The following is a 19,678-nucleotide window of genomic DNA, read 5'->3' on the forward strand; positions in this document are numbered from 1 at the left end:
TGAACAGAAAGTGTTCAGGGAGGGGACAGGGTGACTGGAGAGCTGGAGTGAGGGCAGAGCCCCAGCCTCTCCAGGCTGGAGGAGTGGTGGGGGTGTGATGGAGATCTGCGAGATCCTGGGTGGTCAGAGAGGGAGCAGGTGCCATCTTGTCTAATGCAGGAACCATCGTGTGAATCTGGTGGGTGGCAGGGCCCAGGCAGAGGGACACGGCATCATGCACTGGAGGTGCGGGATCCACTGACCAGCTTGTGTCGGGCTGAGAGCACTGGATGCAATGTGATCAGCCCTGCAGCCAGAGACAAGGGTCTCTGAAACTACCACAGGGAGATCCAGCAGAGTGCATCTGCCAGGGGCTGGGCTCGACAGCAGAGATCTGCAAACCCTTATGTGAGAAAACGAACAACCTGCTGGAGCCACGCTGCATGTCCTGAGTACTTCACCGTGTCGCTCTGTCACTCCGCCTGTAAAATGGGACCATGTTTTTTGGAGCTGGGAGTGCTCACCCCACACCTGCAGTGCCCACAACCGTGCAAGTCCTGAGGGACAACCTACGCGAGGAGTCCCCTCCTTTGCCCAGTGCAACCATTGCTGCTCTGTCCTGGACTGTAGGCAGGGGACAGGGCAGGGCAAAGGCAGGGCAGGGCGATGAGTCCTCTGAAAAGCTGGGCGTGTGTCCATTTTTCAGGCAAATAGCAGTGCCTGGGTGAATATCACAGTCTCTTGAAGGTAGAGGACATGAGCAGAGGTTATTTGGAGCGGCTTAATTGTGCCTGCATTCTGTACTTCACATGTTGACATGGGAATGTGGTGCATTCAAGTTGTTCTCCCACTCCGATTTCACCAGTGCCATCACTCTATGAGCCCCAGGATGTATGCTGGCTTCTTATTTTTCACACTGTTGCTCACCTCACAAAAGCGGCCGCCACTTCCCCGATGGTGCCGCTCCTTCCTTGTTCTCACCAAGAACGCGTTTGAGGAGAAATAACGCGGCAAGGGTTTGGAGGGGCGGTTTTCTGCTGAGTTTGTGCTCTTTTTTCCCCCTCATCTTTCCTAGTTTTTGCCCTTTTCCCCTCAGGGTGGGTGGAGAGGGGCGGGAAAATAGGGGCTTCAGTGAGGCGGGGACTACATTTCCCAGCATGCAGCACGGAGGAGGAACTCATTTCACGCCTTGCATGCTGGGAAATGCAGTTCCTCTCGGGGCGCCCATGCTACTTGAAGAACCGGTTGGCTGGCTTCTCTATTGGACGGGAGCCACGTCAAGCAACGGCTGGAGGCGGGGAGCTAGGCGCCCGCTGCCGTTTCTATTGGTCAGAACGGGGCGGTGGGCGGTGAGAGTTAAGAAAAACGCCCGCTCCTTGTTTTGATTGGTGGAAGGGAGGTTTGGCGCCAGCTTCGGAACGGGGCGACGGGTAGCGGCTGGGGTCAGAGCGGCGCTGACAGGAGGACGGCGGCCATGGATCCCGCACCCGGCGGTTCTTACCGCCGCCGTCTCCTGCTTCTCTCCCCGGCTTCTCCCGCTTCTCCCGCCTCACCCGCCGTCGTCAAGTCTCTCTTTCCCGACGATCTCTCGCCGGTGTCCGACCTCCGCCTCACCATGGAGCAGCTGGGACGCAGGTCAGTCTGCTGCCCCCGGGCATCCCCCCCCCCCCGCCTTCCTCTTGAGGGTCTCTACCATGCACCCCCCCCCAAAAAAAAAAAAAAATGAGGCCTTGAGGGCCTATTACCCTCTTCTTCCCCCAAGCGAGGCCTAAGGGACCACACCCCCCCCCGCCATGTGGGTCTTCGAGGGCCTCTTCTCCCCCCACCTCAGACCCCAAGTGAGGTCTGGGGGGAAGTCTTCCCCCCCCCCCCCCCCCCCCCCCCCCCCCTTTAAAAAACAAACCAGACAAACAAGGCCTCGAGGAGTTGTTCTTCCCCCCCTCAGTGAGGCCTTGAGGAACTCTTCCCCTACCCCCCCCAACGAGGCCTCAAGGAGGTCTTCTATCACACCCCATCCCCCAACTGCAAGGCCTCGAGGAACTCTACTCCTTCCTTGTCCCCCCCCTCCCCTTCCAGAAGGAAGGCCTCGGGGACCTCATCTACGGGCACCCCCCCCCCCCCCCCCCCCCAAAAAAAAAAAAAAAAGTGAGGCCTCGTGGATCTCTTCTCCTCCCTCCCCACCCCGTCTCGAATGGAGGCCTTGAGGACCTCTCCTCTTAATCTCCCTCTCCCCCCAGAACTGAGGTCTTGAGGACCTCATCCCTCATTCTCTCCTTCCAAGCACACACACACCACCCCCCCCCTAAAACTGAAGCCTCGAGAATCTCTTCTAACTAGGAGGAGTCCTCCTCGAGGAGCTGTTCCCCCCCCCCCCCCCCCCCAGCTCCTTCTTATACTCCCCCCCCCGCCAAAACAGCCCTCCGTGTCTCTCTTAAACCCCCTTCCCCAGCCTTTCCTGATGCCTCCACCCCTGCAGAGCTCTCCTCCCCAGCTTCTGCTGCTCAGAGTTTTTCCCCCCACCCCAAATCCCCCTTCCCTGTTGCTTCTTTCTCTCTAGGGAGCCCCAAGATTGGGCCACCCCTCCCTGCCCCATCCCCTGCCCACATGTGGTGGTGGCTCCTGTGCTCTGGGCCATCTTCCCTCCTTGCTGTGTCCCACCACGTTGTGCCACCATCTTCCCCCCCTGGTTCTGCTCTGGGCATCTGCCTTGCTCCTGAGCCTTTCCCTGTGCCTGCCCCCAGCACTGGGTGCTTTCCCCTCTCCCACAAATTAATGCTGGTACCTTTGTGTCTGTCCTTTCTGCCTTCCATCCCACATTTGCTGCATCATCTCAGCTCCCTTCTTGCTCCCCGCTGCCACCCTTTGCCTGTCTCCTGTGACCCAACTCCTTTAACCTTACTGCACGCACATCCTCTCTTCGTCTTCACTCTTTCCCATATGGAAAGTGCTGCCATCTTTGGGCTCTGCCGCTCCTCTCTCCCTATGACTCCAGCCATGCGGTTACTCGACTAGTCTCTGACTCCTTTAATCTCATTATTCCTACAGTAACCTCTACAGTTTGTCTCTTGTATGCCTCCTGTTTTGCCCTGGCCCACTTTGATCTTGGTGGCCCTCCTGGTATTTGTCCTTTGTTTGCTGTTTTAATATCATTCTCATTTCTGTAATCACCTGCTTTCTTTATGGTCCTTCCCTCCTTCAGATTCCTGGCATTCCTGTAAACGATTCGTGCCAGTCCCTTCTGCGTTCATTATTCTGTCTTTTGAGTTTGTAGCCCTGGCTTGTGCCCTGGCACACTTTTTTTAATTAACCCATGTGATGGAGGAGTCATGCTCAAGTAGCTTTTCCCTTATTTAATGTGATATAGAATAAGGCTATGTACGGTATGCATATCTCCCTGTACTGAAGCTGCCGTGACATCTGCCCGCATATGAAACGAGCGTGTGCCTGATGTGGCTCAGCAGCCAGGCAGGACCGCTTGCCTCGAGAGTCCCTGCCCGCTCGCAGAGCTGTGTTCATACTTGCACAGGCGTCAGGTCAGGGGCTTGAGGCCTTTCCCCTCTAGAATGATTTAGGCTGGTCTGATGGTTACGCGAGCAGAGAAGAACTTGCTTAGTTGATAAGACAAAATTTGAGAGCTAGCTACTTACAAAAATGAGTTTGAGTTAGAAGTTTGGTAGTTTTCCTATGCAAAACAATAATTAAATGAGTGGCTGCTAAAGTGAGGGTTGCAGTCCTGAGACGGATAATGGGGCTCTGATTATGGGTGTTTCTAGAGAATGGTTTGGGAGGTGCTGATGTGAAGTCCAGGCACCAACAACCTATTGCACACTTAAATTGTTTTTAGTCCTAAAGTTTTATTGCACGGTCTGTCATTCTGTTGTATTAGGACCTTCATTTGTAAAGGCACAAGCTCAGGAGAGGCTCTAAAACATCATTTAAAAAAAACCCCTCACAGTTAGTGTGTCATGGAGAAAATCTTGGTAGTTTGGTGCAAGGTGACCAGAAAGGCAACCAGGACAATTGTCTTAAATGACACTCTCCCTCTCTGTTTTGGAAGCCTAACTTCTAATATTATCAGCACTGCATGTGCAGGTTTAAAAAACCAAAACCTGAAGCTTAAATCCCTGTGGGTGTTAGATGTGAGGATATTTGTAAGCATGGTGATCTGGTGGTGGCGTGGTCTGTATACCCAACAGAGCACAAGAGATGGCAGTCTGCAGAATTGCCAGGCTGGAATCCTTTCACTTGGCTGATGGTAAAAGTTTCAGGTTATGATTACCTGCGCTGTATATCTACGTTCAGGCACTCCTGTATTGTATTTCTCACTTCAGTAAGCATTTAAACCAAATACCTAACTTCCTTTACAGTCAGCATGGAAACGCTGAGAAAGACCTGGGAAACAAGAATGCTAATGGTTTACAAAGAACAGTGTCATCGGAATCGACAGACTCAGGTATGGCTTTCTCAAATAACAAGTAAGAAATGAAAAGCATCATGTCTTTACATGGCTTCCACTGCAAGCAGCTCCCGGGGTTTGGACAGAGAACTAATGCTGCCTGCCTGCAATCTATGCAGCTGCTTCTCATCCTTACGCCCTCGAAAGGAGGGAGGCAGACAAACCATCACTCAGCAAGCTTCTGCAGTTCATGGTTTGGGTTGTGGATGTTTTGTTTGATTTAGTTTGTTGGGGTTTTTTTCTTAATTGTCCTGAAATACGTTAGCAGTAGAGCTAGCATGGAGGAAAAACTGGTTCTGCTCCCACAGGGGGACTTTCGACAGAAGTTGCTTTTTCCTTGTTTCTTAGGACGGCTGTTAAGACGTGGTTGCTGACCTGTCATGCTTTGTACTCTTGCATGATGTTTATCACTGCCATTTTCTGATTTCTTTGATGTTCTGCTCTGTATGTGGCAGTAGGTCAACACCTTATCGTGAGTGTATCAGCCTTTCTCGCAGTAGAGACTGCTGAAGATGAAGGCTGCTAAAGATAGCCCAAGATAGGCTTCACTGGTGAATTGGATTCCCACCATTCCCTAGTCTGTGGTGTCTTGCAGATAGTGGCTTGTGAGTGTTTATAGTTGCATGTTGGGGCTGCAGTCTGGAAAACGGGGAGATAGTGTTTCATTCTTCATTGTTAGGGTCCACAGCCTATCTGCATTCAGCTCTGAATGGGACCGATTTGCGTTTCTGCCCTTTGGAGGGTGGTAACTTTGATGAAAGCGAGTTGTCACCCTGTGGTTTCTCTCTTTAAACCCAAACTATGCTAACCTGCTCTGCATGCTTGAGTCGAGGCCATTGAACAGGGTTTGTCTTGTGGTTTGGTTTTTTTTTGTGGCTTTTTGTTAACATGAGCTGATTGCTTATCTGAAACCTGGGGAGCTGCTTCTTATTACTGATACTTGCCTAGGAGTACTTTTTTTTTCAGATGAGATGCTTTATCGGTGAAAATGAAATAAGCTATTGCCCCAAAACTTGTAGAATGGGGAGCTTCTGATACTTTATTGGTACAGCCCAGTGATGGAAACTGGTGTCTCCACCTGAATTTACGCACCAGTCCAACTGCATGGTACTTCCAGCCTTCAGAGGAACCGCTAAAACACGAGTACAGCTCACCCACCACAGAGCGGGATAGAATAAGCAAGCTTGCTAAATCTTCACTTTCTTCTTGGCATTTTCTTTTTTTTTTTTTTTTTGTTTCCCCTTCTCCAAAGTAGGCCTTAAGTGCTTACTAAACACTCATGGTTATGGTTTCTGCTGGGCCAAGACCACTACCTGTCATGTTAGTCAAATTAATTCTTTGTAGTTTGTTTAGATCACAGTTACTGAAGTAGCAACAAGTCTTGTCATGATGGTGTAGAGAGTATTCTGGTAAGCAGTGGGCCTATCACTAGGGCTTGTGAATATTACCGTAACACAAAAACTCCTCAGGGAATGTGTGTTTCAGTAAGCTTCATATATGACTGTACTTAAATGCTACGTAGCTGTAACGTTTCGCTTGGTTTGTGCTTATGGAGTGCTTGCTGTTATTTTCAGTACACTAGCATGCATTAAGAAGGGTCTTTTGACTACTTTTAGAATGAGCCTGGAATTTCTTCCTGTGAAGAAGAGTAACTAAAAACATGGCTTAAAAACCCTAAAGGACTAAGTTGTTTAGGGTGTGTGCGCGCGAGAGTAAGCCAAGAGTATTCCATGTTGTGTGGTAGCACTCTATCCTATATGACAGTCTAGGCAGGGCTGGGGGTGCTTTTTCTTAACTGCTCTTATTTTTCCCCAAGCACTAACACTTATCTATGGCCATACCCAATAGTATGGAATATCTGCAACTGTTATTTGCTTCTCCACTGAGGTGAGGCTGCAGATGAGACTTTCTACATTAGTTTCCTGTCTGAGCTCAGGGTTTTTCTGAGGAACTCTGTAGCAGCATCCAACACTTCGTGTTTCCTAAATACTACTACTCGGTAGAAAACACTGTCTCTCCTCTGCAGGTTGTGCTTTGGATTCGCCCAGTCCTGCAACCTCGAACGATATCATGGAGGAAACGTATGTAACCATAGGCTAAGCCTGCCTTCTGGCATTTCACGTTGCGCCATTAACAAACGTAGGCTAACGAGAGGCTTGATGTGGCTTTTCCTTTGCTGGCATGTGTGCAGTGGGCTCTCCCCTCTTCAGCTTCTAGAAGTGTGGGCTGTGGTGCTCTGCAGCGTGAGACGCTAGGCTTTCTGTCGTGTCTGTGTCCCAGAGTACTTAACAAGTCTTGGGTCTGAGTTAATGTGTTGTACCAACCAGACTGTTTGAGCATGACATTGGCACCTTACCAGGAGTCTGAAGCTGCACCAAATTGCATGTAAGTTGCAGTTTTCACTCAACGCTTAAACTATAATTTATGCTTGTATAGGCCTTAACTGATACCTAGCAGTTGCTCTGAGCTTTGAATTTGCCAATCTCAATTAGATATTTTTTTTTTCCTTTCCAATCTTCTATCCCCAGGGATGGGGGACAGATGCCTCCGTCCATGATTTACTGAGCTTTTCTTCGTCCACCTAGCTTCTTGTCTGAAACAATGCTGAAAAGAATTTAAGGAAAGGAGGGGGAGGAGGAGTCTAGCAAGTGTTTCAAAAACTAGGATGGAGTAAGCTGGCTGTGAATAGGTTTTGAGAAAGACAAAAAGTGTCATCAAGAAGCAAGTTGGCTTCTGCTTAGCATAATGCTTTGTGACTTGTATTCAAGTCCTTCAGTGCTAATTGTGGGATCTCACTTGCTTTCAGGTTTGAGAAAGCAATTCTTGAATCCAGCAGACTGAAGTAAGTATACTTCTGTTTTAACTTCTTTGTTGACTGTTGTCTTAACAGACTGTGTTTTAACTTCTTTGTGACTGTTGTAGCTTATGGAGTTTTACTGAGTTGGGAAAAAGTGAGTTCTATCCACGTTACTGCCTTTTAAAACAAAATGTTGAAATAAATCTTGGTTCTTTTTTGTTCTAGCACTCGGATGCCTTTCAGAAGAATCCATTCACTGCCAGTAAGTGGTATTGACATTATATAAATGTTAAAGAATTTAGTGTGTTAAGTGTTTTCAGTTGGATACATTCCATAACTTGTTAATTTTCCCGCTTCAAGGACAGCTGCTGTGGGACTTAATGAAAGCTGTCAAAATTACAGCTTGTAAACTTGAAATCTCATTCAAGTTGGCGTGAAATTTCAGTGCTGTGGCTTTGTCACTAATGCAGTTGAAGCGTTTTGGTACCTGTACCGAGATGTCAGCGTAAGAGACTCCTGCACGTGGTCTGCACCAATTTGTAGGCAGAGACCTTACAGTCTTTATTAACCCCTGTTTTGCTTAAAATGTTGTTGTGGAAAGACTATATTGTGCAATACTGAACTGGTGTTTTTGTATGAATGTTGTAGCAAAGCCTCCTGGGATCCAGTCCTGCTCTGAAGAGAAACCATTCTGATTCTCTGGACAGCGATGCTTTTCAAGTGTTGGAACAAGATGAAAATAAGGAGAATGTAAGTGTTGCTTTCTGTTGCCTGCAGTGACATGCTGTAAGGGGCAGCACTGAGGAAGTGGAATTAGCACGTCCCTTCAGCAGTGGAAGTGGTGGAAAAGGCTTCTTTTACTCTCTGCTGGGCTGTAGTTCAGACATAACGCAGTTTTACATAGCTTATCTTAGGGGAACTTGCAGTGAAGCGCAACAGCGCTGATAATGGTGGCTGCAAACTGATTATAGGTTAATAAAAATTTGGAAGACTTTGATTGTGCAGCTCTACCTTTGTGCCACTGAACCTGACTCCTGCTAGGTTGTGGCAAGTGAAAATGTATTCATGCTGCTAGCTTTAGATAGCTACGAGGGGTGCCTCCAGAAAGCTGCATAGATAGATCACCTCGCCTCTTTCCACTGCTGGCATGGGGAGCTCTGGTTCCTCAGCAGTGCAAAAGTCCTTTTGCCTGCTTGGTCTGCAAGGCCTTGCTGCTGGAAATCCCATCGGTAGGACTCCGACAGCTCTGTACAGAAGAGCGGGCGTCAGCAGAAGATGCCCGTCACCAAGCAACAGATGTAATTCTGTTGACTGTGCTACAGCCTTGGCTTCCTTAAAAATGATTTCTTCTGTGGAGAAGTCAACTGACAGACGAAATAGAAAAGCCTTAAGTCTGCAGGTGATATTAAGAAGACGAAACTTGATTATGTTAAATGAATCGCTATTGTAATGTCTTTAATTTGAAAACACCTGCCTTCAGACTATTCCTGTCGGTAGCTGGGATCTTAAATCCAAAATGTTAGGTAGTTACAAAAAAAAAAAAAAAAAAAAAAAAGACTAAATGATCCTAGTAACTTACGCAGTTGGTAATTTTGGTAAAATGGTCACTTTGCACCTTTTTAATTCAGGAATCGTTTGAGTTTAAGAAGCCAACCAAACCAGCTTCTCGTTGTTCTGCACATGTCCATTCCCGTGATGGGAAAGGTGTTCCTGGACCAAGGCAAGATTCATCTCCAGCTCAGAAAGTAAGTACTGCAGTGTTGTTTGCAACTAATTCTCACCTAATCCTCCGCGCACCTACTGTCTGGGAGGAAGAAAAATTGCATCAGGGTTCTGAGGAAGTCCTGCTGATCACCACTATATGTGCCAAATAAAAAAAACTTATCTATCTGCCAGATAAGAAAATGCTCCTCACCTTTGGCTGGTGAGATGGTTAGAAGTTTGAAACGTGGACTGTTCCGTAGTCTGTGAAAGATGAGTTACTACAGAGATGAGGTTATGCTGCAGAAAATCAAGGGGGTGTTGACATTGATGTGGAACAGATGAAGCTAGTTTGAAATTGTTTTCACTGTCAATAAAGTGGGTACTTGTATTGAGGTAGATGCGTTTGGAACAATGAAGCCAGCTGTGTAGATGCAACTGGATCTTATGCTCATCTGTGACATCCAGGAAGAAAATACTACCTCGTTCATATTCTATAACTTAGAAAAAGCAACTGAAAAGCCACGATGGGTCCTTGCAGAGAAACAGAGCTGAGGACAAAGTCTTGTCTCCACTCCTGGAGTCTGTCAGTCCTTCATCCTGCTTAGTACTCCTGATCTTGGGCTTATCAACTGCAGCGTTTGTATTAGTTCCTGTTGACACCACCTGTTTCTCTCCTTTGCACCTTCGCTGGATAGCTTCTTCCAGAGAAGGGGGTTATTGCTTAGCCAGGCTAACGAAGCACTCTGCTGTTGTGGGCATCAAATAGAAGTATTGGAACTCCAGTTTGGGGTTTACTCAAGTCGGTGTAGTCAAGGTGGTGGAATAACCACCGTGCGTTCTGTAGTGCAGCGAGAGGCATGGCTTCATCTCTGTGGTTACAGCATCCTGTCGTAGACATGGAATGTTGCTAAAACTGTCTTGTCTCAGTTTCTCCTGGGTGAAACACCCGTGGGTGAACAGGAAAACTACAGGCCGGCTCTCTTGCAGCGGTCTTCTCTGACATCCTCTGAAACTGAAGACGATGATGGATTCCTCGAGCTGTTAGATGAGCAAGATTTGAAGGTACGTAGAAAGGAAATACGATGAACATTTCAAAATGAGCTCTAACATTAATTGTCTGCCAACTGCACGTGTCCTGATGCGCGTATATTCTAGCAGAAGTCAGTGTGCTGAGTCAAACTGCAAAAAGCTAGAGACTAGGGACTCCTGGAAGATGAGTTGTCGTCATCTTTTTCAAATCTTACGTTTCAGTGTCTCCATCTTACGTGTGCTGTTCCCTAGTGCGGAAAGTGGGATTTACTTGGGGTGTGAACAGCCGTTAGTTTAAGAATTGCTGCTGTTCCTATTGGCAGATGAGAATTGTGTTACCAGAGAGAACTGTTTGTACAGTTGGCTTTTTATTTTAAACTTGCTGTAAGAGCTAGAGGTGATATTTGCTTTCGAGCCACTTAAATAGAAGACTTCCTAATGGAATTTGAAATGCTTGAAGCTTTGGCAGAACGTTATTGGTATTCAGTCAATGAATTGATATAACTTACCTTCTCCAACATGTCTCAACTCGGTTCCGTTATTTCATTGAGTATGGGACTAGTCATTGAGTTAAAATCCTAAAACTACTCTGACAGCTGAATTCAACTGGAATGTTTGCCTGAGCTGTGCAGAAGCTGTGGATATTTACAGTCTCTGCCATGGTGGAACAGATGAGAGTGAACTTTTTTTTTTTTTTTTTTTCAGAACGATGAGGAGATGCCATCTGATGTGGCGAGCCTCTGGACTGCACCACTAGTCATGAGGAAAATGGACAATCGGGTGAGTGTTCTGGGAGAGCAGAACACAACAGAGACAGGGACTTTTTTCTGACAGCCGTTTTCACTACTGGGACAAGTGATCATGCTGTCTCTGCTCCTGTATCCCTAATAACAACAGCAAAACAAGATATGGCATAAACCCCCTTCAGTATTTCATTATCTCTAGAGCCCGTTTTCCTGGAAGACTTTGTCAATGTTCCACATACAGTCATCACCTTTTTTTTTACAAAAACACTTCATAAATGCAAGAAGATCTTGACTTCCCTTATCAGATCCTTGTTGATGTATCTTGAATACATTCTGCGCAGGCTTACCTGGAACGCAGGTAGCCTAATCTTCTGATAAGAGACTGTGAAGTGAGTTTTAGACTCCAGCAAAAAGCTCCTTAATCTGCTGATAGATTAGATTGTCTGCTAACTGGTATAAAGCACTCTGCTAGCACATTGTTTTGCTTATGATGCTCCAAGCTCACCCAGTCCGCACAGCAAGAAACACGTGTTACTGGAGACGTAGGTCCTGAGTTCAGATGACCCTATTAACATTCTGCTGCTGCTGCGCAGTGGCAGTGTCCTGTCCGAGGCAAAAATTGCAATAGTTTGAAAGTCTGAGGCTTGCTTAGTTTCTAATCTATGTCTTTGCTAGACAACTCTTAACTTCTCTCCTTCCTCACAGGCCAAACGATGCCGGTTGTTTGGCTCTTCATCTCTGCCCAGTGGTGTAGGAAGAACCACACAGAAAAGGATGGAGAGATCCCAGGAAGAGAATTCTCCAGGGAAGAGCAAGAAGAGGAAAAGCCTGCCTGGAGCACCTTCGGAGGATTCAGTGGTTGGTGGCTTGGCATCCAGTTTTGTAACAGAATTGATTAGGAGAGGAGCTAATATAGGTGTCTAGTTTACAAAGGTTAATGAGAGCTTTTCCAGGCGAATTGCTGACATAGCAAAACTGCATTCTCTCTGCATAGTGCAGGAGATTTGGGAGACCTGGTGCAGTAGTTGCATGCTCTTGAGCCTGAGTTTTGCTTTAATCCAAAGGGGAAGCTGAGGAGTCATAATTCAGGGATTCAGAGTGAACTCTGAGTTTCTGTTGCACTATGGGAAAAGGGTCTGTCTGCTGTCAGCGCCCGGATTGATCTCTAACCTTTGCTCCTCTAGAGCTTGAAAATGGTAAAGACACGATCCTCCACAGCAGAGATCGAAAGCATTTTGGACAGTGACCAGAGAGACCTTATTGGTGACTTCTCAAAGGTAATCCAAACGATTCAACAGTCAAGTGTTAGTTAGTTCAAGTGCTTTAATGGCCTCTCTCGGTAGAGATTTCTCAAACCAGCCCGAGTAAAGCACTTCCCTGTTTTAATAGTACGTAATCAAATTACTGGGACAGGCTGGTGGTGAGGAGGGCGCTTCCACAGGCGGGACGCAAAGTGATCCATTTCTGGTTATTCAAAAAGATGTACAAAACGCCTTCAGTATAGGAGCCAAAAATAAAATTCTGTCCCTGAATTTCAGAATTCTCAGTTTTAACTCTTGAGCTTTGCTGAGGAGATTCTTGTTGACAAAGTATCTCTGTTACGAAATGAACTGCTGGGCGCTGTGCTATCGCCTACTTGGCTCACATCTGGAACTTTCTCAATTAAATGCTGTCTGTCTCATAGGGTTATTTATTCCACACTGTCGATGGGAAACATCAAGATTTAAAATACATTGACTCAGAAATGGTATGTACTCTGGGGACAATAAGAAAAATTCTTTAGTGGATTGGGGGGGAAGGAGGAAGAACACAAAAACATCCTGAAATAACTGAACTCTTTTTTTTTTTTTTTTTTAAAAGATTGTGTCTGTGCTGACTGGGAAGTTTGCAAGCTTCATCGAGGAGTGTGTAATAATTGATTGTAGATACCCATATGAGTATGAAGGAGGACACATTAAGGTAAGAGCAGCGTAGAGTTGTCTGAAGTTGCAAACTGGGGCCACTTGGCACTGTGTGGGGCTGCTCTTTGCTAGCGAGTACCCAAGGCGGTGTGGTTATGTTATAGCTGAGGTGCCCAAGTGCCCCACTGGGGTCTGGGATCCTGTCACACCTACACACTGTCTGAGTCTCGGGACACTGAGCTCGCACTTAGGTCATAAAGTGATTTTTCCCTCGAAGGAGGGAACATTTTGCTTTCCTTAAACAGAGGAGGTGGCCTGGGTGGCAAGCAGGGAGATGGTTCCAGAGAAGCGTGAAAGACACTTGGTGTCCAGCATCCTGATATCTAGGCAAGCTAAAATTAGAGTATTCATTTAAACCACAGACTTCAAAGAACACGTCTGTGCAAAACATAATTGATCTTTGAAGTTTGCTGCGTGAGCAAGCTGGCCGGCCCTCTCCGATACAGTGAGATGGGGAGGGAAATCTAACGAGCCACAACCCACAGCTGTTGAAATGGCCGTCTGAAGCAGGTCCAGAGCACCCCAAGTCAGCGTTGGACTGTCTGTGGCGTTCTGCTTGGGTTTGAAGCTGCATTCCCAGTGGCTAGAGAGGGTTGCCAGAGCTCCTCTGGGAAACTAAGATGAGGAAACAGCTTGCAAGGAAGTGAATGGGTTTGTTACTGTTCTCCTCCGCTCACTGTGAGTGCTTGGGCATGACGCTACCTTTACAGGGTGCTGTAAACTTACATATGGAAGAGGATGTGGAAGACTACTTGCTTAAGAAGCCAATCCAGCCATCGGAGAACAAACGAGTGATAATAGTGTTCCACTGCGAGTTTTCTTCAGAGCGGGGCCCTCGAATGTGAGTTATCCCGCACTCCCCGAGATAAGAACATACTGCTGTGCCAGTGGAGGGCAAAGTTTTTAGGGTGGCACCAGTTACTGTGCTGGCACGCTACTCAATACGCAGTTTCCCACGAGTATATGTTGGTTGTCACCTCTGGTGGGGACGTGACACAACCCATGACGCGAATGGCCGTGTTGAAGTTGGACTGGCACGCTGGAATGTTTAGAGGTGGCCAGGGAAACCCAGTTAGCCACAGCTCCGCAGCCAGTGCAGCTTGTCTGCCTCTTCCTGATGGGCTTCCATAATCTGAGGAATGGGAAATTTTGGGTGAACACTGTTTTAATGTGTTATTTGTTGAATGTGAGATTTAATGCAGGATCTTTTCCTGCTACAGGTGCCGGTTTGTGAGAGAGCGGGACAGGCTGGGTAACGAATACCCCAACCTCCATTACCCAGAGCTGTACGTCCTGAAGGGGGGTTACAAGGATTTCTTCTTAAGATGCCGCGTAAGTAACAACCTCTTTCTTAAACTCAGTGCTTTTGCTCTCAGAAGAAATGATAGATAAATAATACCGATGTATTCAGGCTTCTCTTTGCAGTGGAGTGGGGTTTTGCTGGGTTAACTTCTGCTCTGTTTCACAGCGCTCTCCTGTACTGAGAGCAGTTAAAATTTGGCCATGAGAGGTTGCCTTCCCTTCTCTAAGCCTGTTCCATACGTCAGAGCTGTCTTGCTGCCAGAGCTGAAAGGTTTTTGTCTCAAGAGTAAAATATAAAACTGGTTTCTGCCTTTTTATAACAAGTAGGAGTTCAAAATGTCATTCGGAGAAGGAATTTAAGACGGCTCAGCCTGCGAGGACTGGGAGAGAGCAGAGAGGCTTGACAGTAATTGCTGTATAACAAATGGAAACCCGAAGTCTCATACTGTACTAAAATAGCAACATCGAAAAACTCAAGCTTTGAGTTTTCGGCATCTAATTCAGAAAAGGAAACTAAAAAATGTCCAGCAGCTCTCTTCCCGGTGTCGTGAGGGCGGTGTTTCTCCTGATACTTGGCTTCTGCTGCTTTAACGTTTCAGTGGCTGCTCGCTTGCTCTCTGCAGTTAGTTCTTCTTGCTGCTCTGATACAAACTAGACTGTCACCTTGGTCCCTCTCAGGCCCTCGCCCTTTAGATACCTCTTCGATTACCTCCCTGTTCTGTGATTTGGTGTATTTTCAGAGAGATGCGAGAGATTTGGCCTTTCTGTGCCCAGCGGGGTGGGGCTGCGTGCTCTTTCCCAGTGGGATGTCGGGTCTCCCGCCGTTGGAGCTGCCGTGGGGATGCCGGTGTTTGTGGCAGTGAGTGCTGTCCTGGTTTTTGGCTCTCCCTGCGATCTGCTGGCTCCCTTGTGGCAGTGGACGCCTGGGTTTTGGTTGGGGCCCCCTGGGTATCGAGGACCGAGGGCCTCAAGGTGGCAGCACGGAACAGCCGACGGCAGCCTCGAGTGCTCTGGGAGTGAGCCAGGGGCTGGCCTGTCCCCAGAGACAAGTGTTCCTCACAGCTGTGCTGTTGCAGGGTGATACTGCATAGACTTACTTTGCGTATTGATGTCTGGCAGAAAATTTAGGGCGAGAGCTCTGTACACAAGTGCTGAAAGTCCTTCCTTTAACAGTTATCACTTCTCAGGTAGCTGTAATCTGCGTATCGCTTTGCCTTTGGTCATGAACGTCTGGCATGAAGCTCCTGCGTAGAGTGGGGGGCTCTCGGCCTGTTTGTTCTGGTGGTAGTTGTTCACATGGTTGCTACCAGGCTCTGTTGGCGAGTCTCAGAGATCATCGCTCCTGTGATGTACTGAAGTTCAACCATCTTCTCTTTCCCCAGAGCTTCTGCGAGCCCCAGAGCTATCGCCCCATGCACCACGAGGACTTTAAAGAAGACTTGAAAAGGTTCCGCACCAAAAGCCGAACCTGGGCTGGTGAGAAGAGCAAAAGGGAACTGTACAGTCGCCTGAAGAAGCTCTAAGGGCTGAACTGCACGAGCAAACACTGCCTGTCGTGGGGGGAGGCTGCAGCGGAGGGAGATGTGCCCGTTCCTCACTTGTGGTTATCAGGTACCGGCGCTCTCCTCGTCTGATTGTGTCTTACTGGGAACACCGTGGAACTTGTGGCCGCAGGCTTGAACTGAGCAACCTGGGTGCTGGCTGGGAGCTGACTCTTCTCAATCCTCTTGTTCCGCTGCTTTGGGGAAATGGCGTCTCATGTTCTGTGACATCCACAAATTGTCAACACTGCCCAGGGAGGGGGGGAAGAAGCTGTCACATGCCACTTAACGTGGGGCTTGGCTGGTACGTGGTGTAAGCAGTGAGGGTATTTTAGTGCCTGTTATTTTTTAAATGCTTTATTTTATTTAAATACAGTCAAACGAAGCTAATACTGCTGCAGTTGAATCATCTGGATTGTACTTAAACCTTGTTTCTGCTAAAGGGCAGCCTGCTGGGGTGTGTGTGTGTGTGTTGGGGGTGTGTGTGTTAATTATTTGTCTCAGCTGCAGCTTTGATTCTGTGCTTTGGTAGCATAATGCGTCGTGGTGAAGTGAATTGGGAAATAGCTCGTTACAGCTAGAGGTCCCCACCTCGCCGAGCTCCTGTGTTCTGCTGGGGGAAGCCTCTTCAAGACAGTCTAAGGGGAAATTGCTTATTGTCCGTATATACCATGTTCGTTGACTTTAGATTGCTTTATTTCATAGTAACTAGAATTTAGCTGCTGCTTTAGTTCTAGAGGAGTAGGTGTTTCAAAGTGGGGAGAACTTCTGGGAACTGAGGGTAATTCAGAATCAGGCGCTCTCGGGTGATCCCAGAAGTACTGGGTTGCAAAGCTGTCACCAGGATTCCCAACAGCAGCAGTTCACCGCCGCTGCTCCCTCCGAGGCTGCATATTATTATCGTGAAATGTGTCCGGAAAAGATACTGTCTGTGAGGAATCGCGCTGATGATCCTGGGAGGCTGTTCTGGAACTGCTCCTGCTGCCGTGGGTTTGACTTCGGCCACTTCTCCAGTAGCAGAAGCGCCTTCTGCCAGGATAGACAAGAAATATAATTAATTCTTAAAGGAAGAGGAATTTCCTCAGCCGGTGTTGTACCCCATAGCTGAGTAGTTCTGCGGCACAACCGTGCCAGTCCTAAAACTGCTTTTCTGCTGATTTTGGTGTTACTAACAACCCAACTAATGAACCTTACAGTAGCCCAGTGATTTCGGGGTAAGGCTGGCTGCTTGCTGCAGGAATGCTGTGATGATGGCTGTAGCTCATCTTCCTCACACACAAACCCGTTGGTGAAACTAGTGCTTTGGAGGCCGGGCATGCAGCCTGGGAACAGCCACGCGTCCTGTAAGCTCTCAGCTCTTTAGCAAAAATCCCTGCTTCACATGGCTTGGCTTGCTCCGTGCGAGCTGGTCTTGCGTGCTGTTTGTGTTAAAAAATGCTGAAATGGTGGTGCCTTACATGGAATTTTAACTTGATTTTTTAACTGTTTCTTAAACCTGCTGTTAATCCTCTCAAGAACTGAAAGGATAAACTTTGAACTTTCTCATTTAAAAAAAAAAAAAATTAGACTTTTGCTGGCTTTTGTCATACTTTGAAGGGGAAGATGATGAAATGCTAAATGAGAAATGGCCTTTACCAAATCTCCCCTGTCTCACCTGGGAGGTCTGAGCTGCCGGCGGCAGCCCGGGAGGTGCCCAGGAGGGCTGCATGCTTGGAGGTGAGTCAGCGGGGAAGGCCGGCTGCCTGCGACACGCAGTGACCCAATTCACCCACACTGCTTTTGGCACAAGACCCATTGCGCCGAGCCGAAGCAGTAAATAATCCATTTAGCAATAGGACTGCTGGGTGAGGTGTCTCAGTACAACTTCGTAAACAGATAGTCGGGAAAGTTTAACTCTCCAGCCGCATTCAAAAATGGCAGATGGAGACTGACGGAGCCGCGATGCTCTTCTAAGGTCACTCATCTGGAGCAAACCTGTTGTCACAATCTGTGTGGCTTTATAGTCGCACTTCCTGCAAGTGCCCCTCAATCAGCTCATTATCCCAAACTTCCTGACATTCAGGAAACTGAGCGTGGTGTGGGGGTTGCAGTGCTCTGGGGGACAGCAGTACCGTGGGGACGTGAGCTGCAGTGAGCACTTTGAGGTATCAGATATGCCTGTAACCCCACAGAGATGGGAATGGGGCCCCTTGCTTTACACCCCACATGGTTCTGCGTGTCCTGGTGTGGGAAGGTGAAGGCTGTGGGATGTATGTTTCTAAACAGGATCTGTACCCTCTCAGCCCACAACTGCAGTAGACATATGTGGGCTAAGAGAATAAAGCACTTAAAATTTCCACAGTTTGTCTAACTCGGCTCATCTTGCAGTAGAAGGGGCACTGGTGAACTGCTCGGCATCACCCACCGCAGCTTGAAAAGGAACCGCCATTGGCAATCACTGATTTTCCTCTCTTGTATTCTTTGCTCCTTGCTTCTGGGACAACTTTAAATGATAAAGAACATGCTGCGCTTTGCTGCAAGCGGCAGGAATTGGACCAGTTGGAGGGAAGCTGATTTTTTTTTCTGGCCCGGCTGGCAGAGCTGCGTGGTGTTTGAGTATCTGGCAAAGGCGGCTGGGTGAGAACCGCTCGCGGCCTCGTGCAGGACCCTGGCAGGGGTGGCCGGAGCTGGGAAAGCCCAGTTTAGCCCCGGTCCGGGCTGTTTCCAGGCCGGTGGGGACTTGCGTTTGTGATTCCCCCCTGTGACTTGGGAACAGCAGGGCTGCAGCCACCTGCGTTTCAAAGCAGCGTATTTCCATTGTACCAGTGATGCTGCGGAGAGTTGCAGCTCACTTTTGGCTGAAGATCCTTGCTGGTGCTGGATGCTCTCCCTGTGGAGCACCTGTTTTGTTAAGGATGTTAATAGTTTCAGCAAAAAGCGTGGGGGCTGAAGAGCAGGTGGCCAACAATGGGGTCAGCATTAAAAGCTTCACTTAAAAATACAGCAATGTGACTTCAAATCCACTGGAGGCTAAAGCAGGGAACGGGGTGGGTTTTTTTTCCTTGCGTCCATCTGTCATCCTTAAAACTGATGTTGAAAGCAGCTTACAGCTTCATCAGCTTCCACCGTGAGCTCCTGAATGCCACGAAGCTTAGTGTTTTCTTTCATACTGGTTTACCTTTTGTGGCCTAAAAGGACACTTGCGTTATCTTTTTATGGTGCAGCATTTATGGCTAAAGGAAAGGTGTGTGGCGAAGGGCCAGCAGCTCCCTCAGCGGGGGCCCGTGGGGAAGCAGGTACTGGCCATCCCTCCAATGCTGCCTCGCTGCCGCTTTATGAAGAGTGAAAAGGTGTTTTTAGCCACAGCCGCAATAGTGGGCGAATCCCTGGTGTGAAATCCTTTTGCAGCTTTTCAAACAAACTTCTCTTTGCCTTTCTGCCTTTGGTATTTCCTGTGCCCAGAGAGCGGCAGGGAGGCTCTTCCCCGGCTTCTTGGAGCCTGTTCCTGTATCTCTGCTCCAGCTGCTGAAGGCAGCTTTCCTGGCTGCGCTCCCTTCCCTGCGTGCAGCAGCCCAGCTGCTGTCAAACCCAACTTCCCAAATTTTTCTAGTTATTTGTCAAGTGAAACTGCCCCCACCTGAGGCTCTGCCAGGCCAGGAGGAATTATCTCAGCTTGCGGTGGGAGCACAGAGCATGTGATAACTCGGCCTGGTACCCAGCGTGGTGAAAGGGCACAGGAGGATGCTCTGAGAGGGCCTCAGTGCTGCTTGCTTGGATTGAGGCAGAGGGGGTTCAAATTATCAGCTGGAATTCCCTAATAAACCAAGCCTGCTCCTGCTGGCTTGCAAGCAGTGTAGCTGGATGTGTTTCGGGGCAGCAGATGGGGGAGTGCGGTCTCCCTAACTTGGGGTTTGGTAGGGAGAAGCGACAGAAGGAGGCAGGTCTGATGAAAATCTTGGCTGTACCTCCATGCAGGCAGCGCTTTTTGAAGGAGACTCACACGGCTTTGCTGGGCTGAAGCTGCTTTGTTAAGAAAAACCATTCACTTCTCGTCTTGGCGATGGCTTTTGGTGACACGTGTGACTAAGCTGTCCCCTGGAGAGCTGGTGCATGTGCCACATAATTCCTGGAAACGTTGGTACCAGGACTTGGCCGGGCTGCCTTGGGGTTTCCTTTGAACTGGG

At 48.2% G+C, this 19,678-nt stretch overlaps 1 protein-coding gene across 1 annotated transcript; it reads left to right on the plus strand.

Moving 5' to 3' along the window:
• The first annotated feature begins 1,313 nt into the window (after positions 1-1,313).
• CDC25A (cell division cycle 25A) lies at positions 1,314-15,823 on the plus strand. The gene is made up of 16 exons (XM_082479301.1): positions 1,314-1,614; positions 4,347-4,432; positions 6,462-6,516; positions 7,242-7,277; positions 7,458-7,494; positions 7,881-7,982; positions 8,861-8,977; positions 9,864-9,998; positions 10,671-10,745; positions 11,417-11,569; positions 11,896-11,988; positions 12,396-12,458; positions 12,572-12,670; positions 13,383-13,513; positions 13,893-14,004; positions 15,357-15,823. Exons 1-16 carry the CDS (start codon positions 1,454-1,456, stop codon positions 15,495-15,497), a joined length of 1,596 nt encoding a protein of 531 aa, XP_082335427.1. The 5' UTR covers positions 1,314-1,453; the 3' UTR covers positions 15,498-15,823.
• The last annotated feature ends 3,855 nt before the right edge of the window (positions 15,824-19,678 follow it).

The sequence above is a fragment of the Vanellus vanellus genome (genome assembly GCF_965231255.1).
Source record: "Vanellus vanellus genome assembly, chromosome: 2".
NCBI classification, from domain to species: domain Eukaryota; kingdom Metazoa; phylum Chordata; class Aves; order Charadriiformes; family Charadriidae; genus Vanellus; species Vanellus vanellus.

What these genes read in the sequence shown, in the direction of transcription:
- CDC25A (XM_082479301.1), top strand. Translation starts at nt 1,454, where the DNA reads ATGGATCCCGCACCCGGCGGTTCTTACCGCCGCCGTCTCCTGCTTCTC. An exon ending in CTTGAATCCAGCAGACTGAA is followed by an intron (nt 7,278 to 7,457) that starts GTAAGTATACTT and finishes TTTTTGTTCTAG; the next exon opens with CACTCGGATGCCTTTCAGAA. An exon ending in TTATTGGTGACTTCTCAAAG is followed by an intron (nt 11,989 to 12,395) that starts GTAATCCAAACG and finishes TCTGTCTCATAG; the next exon opens with GGTTATTTATTCCACACTGT.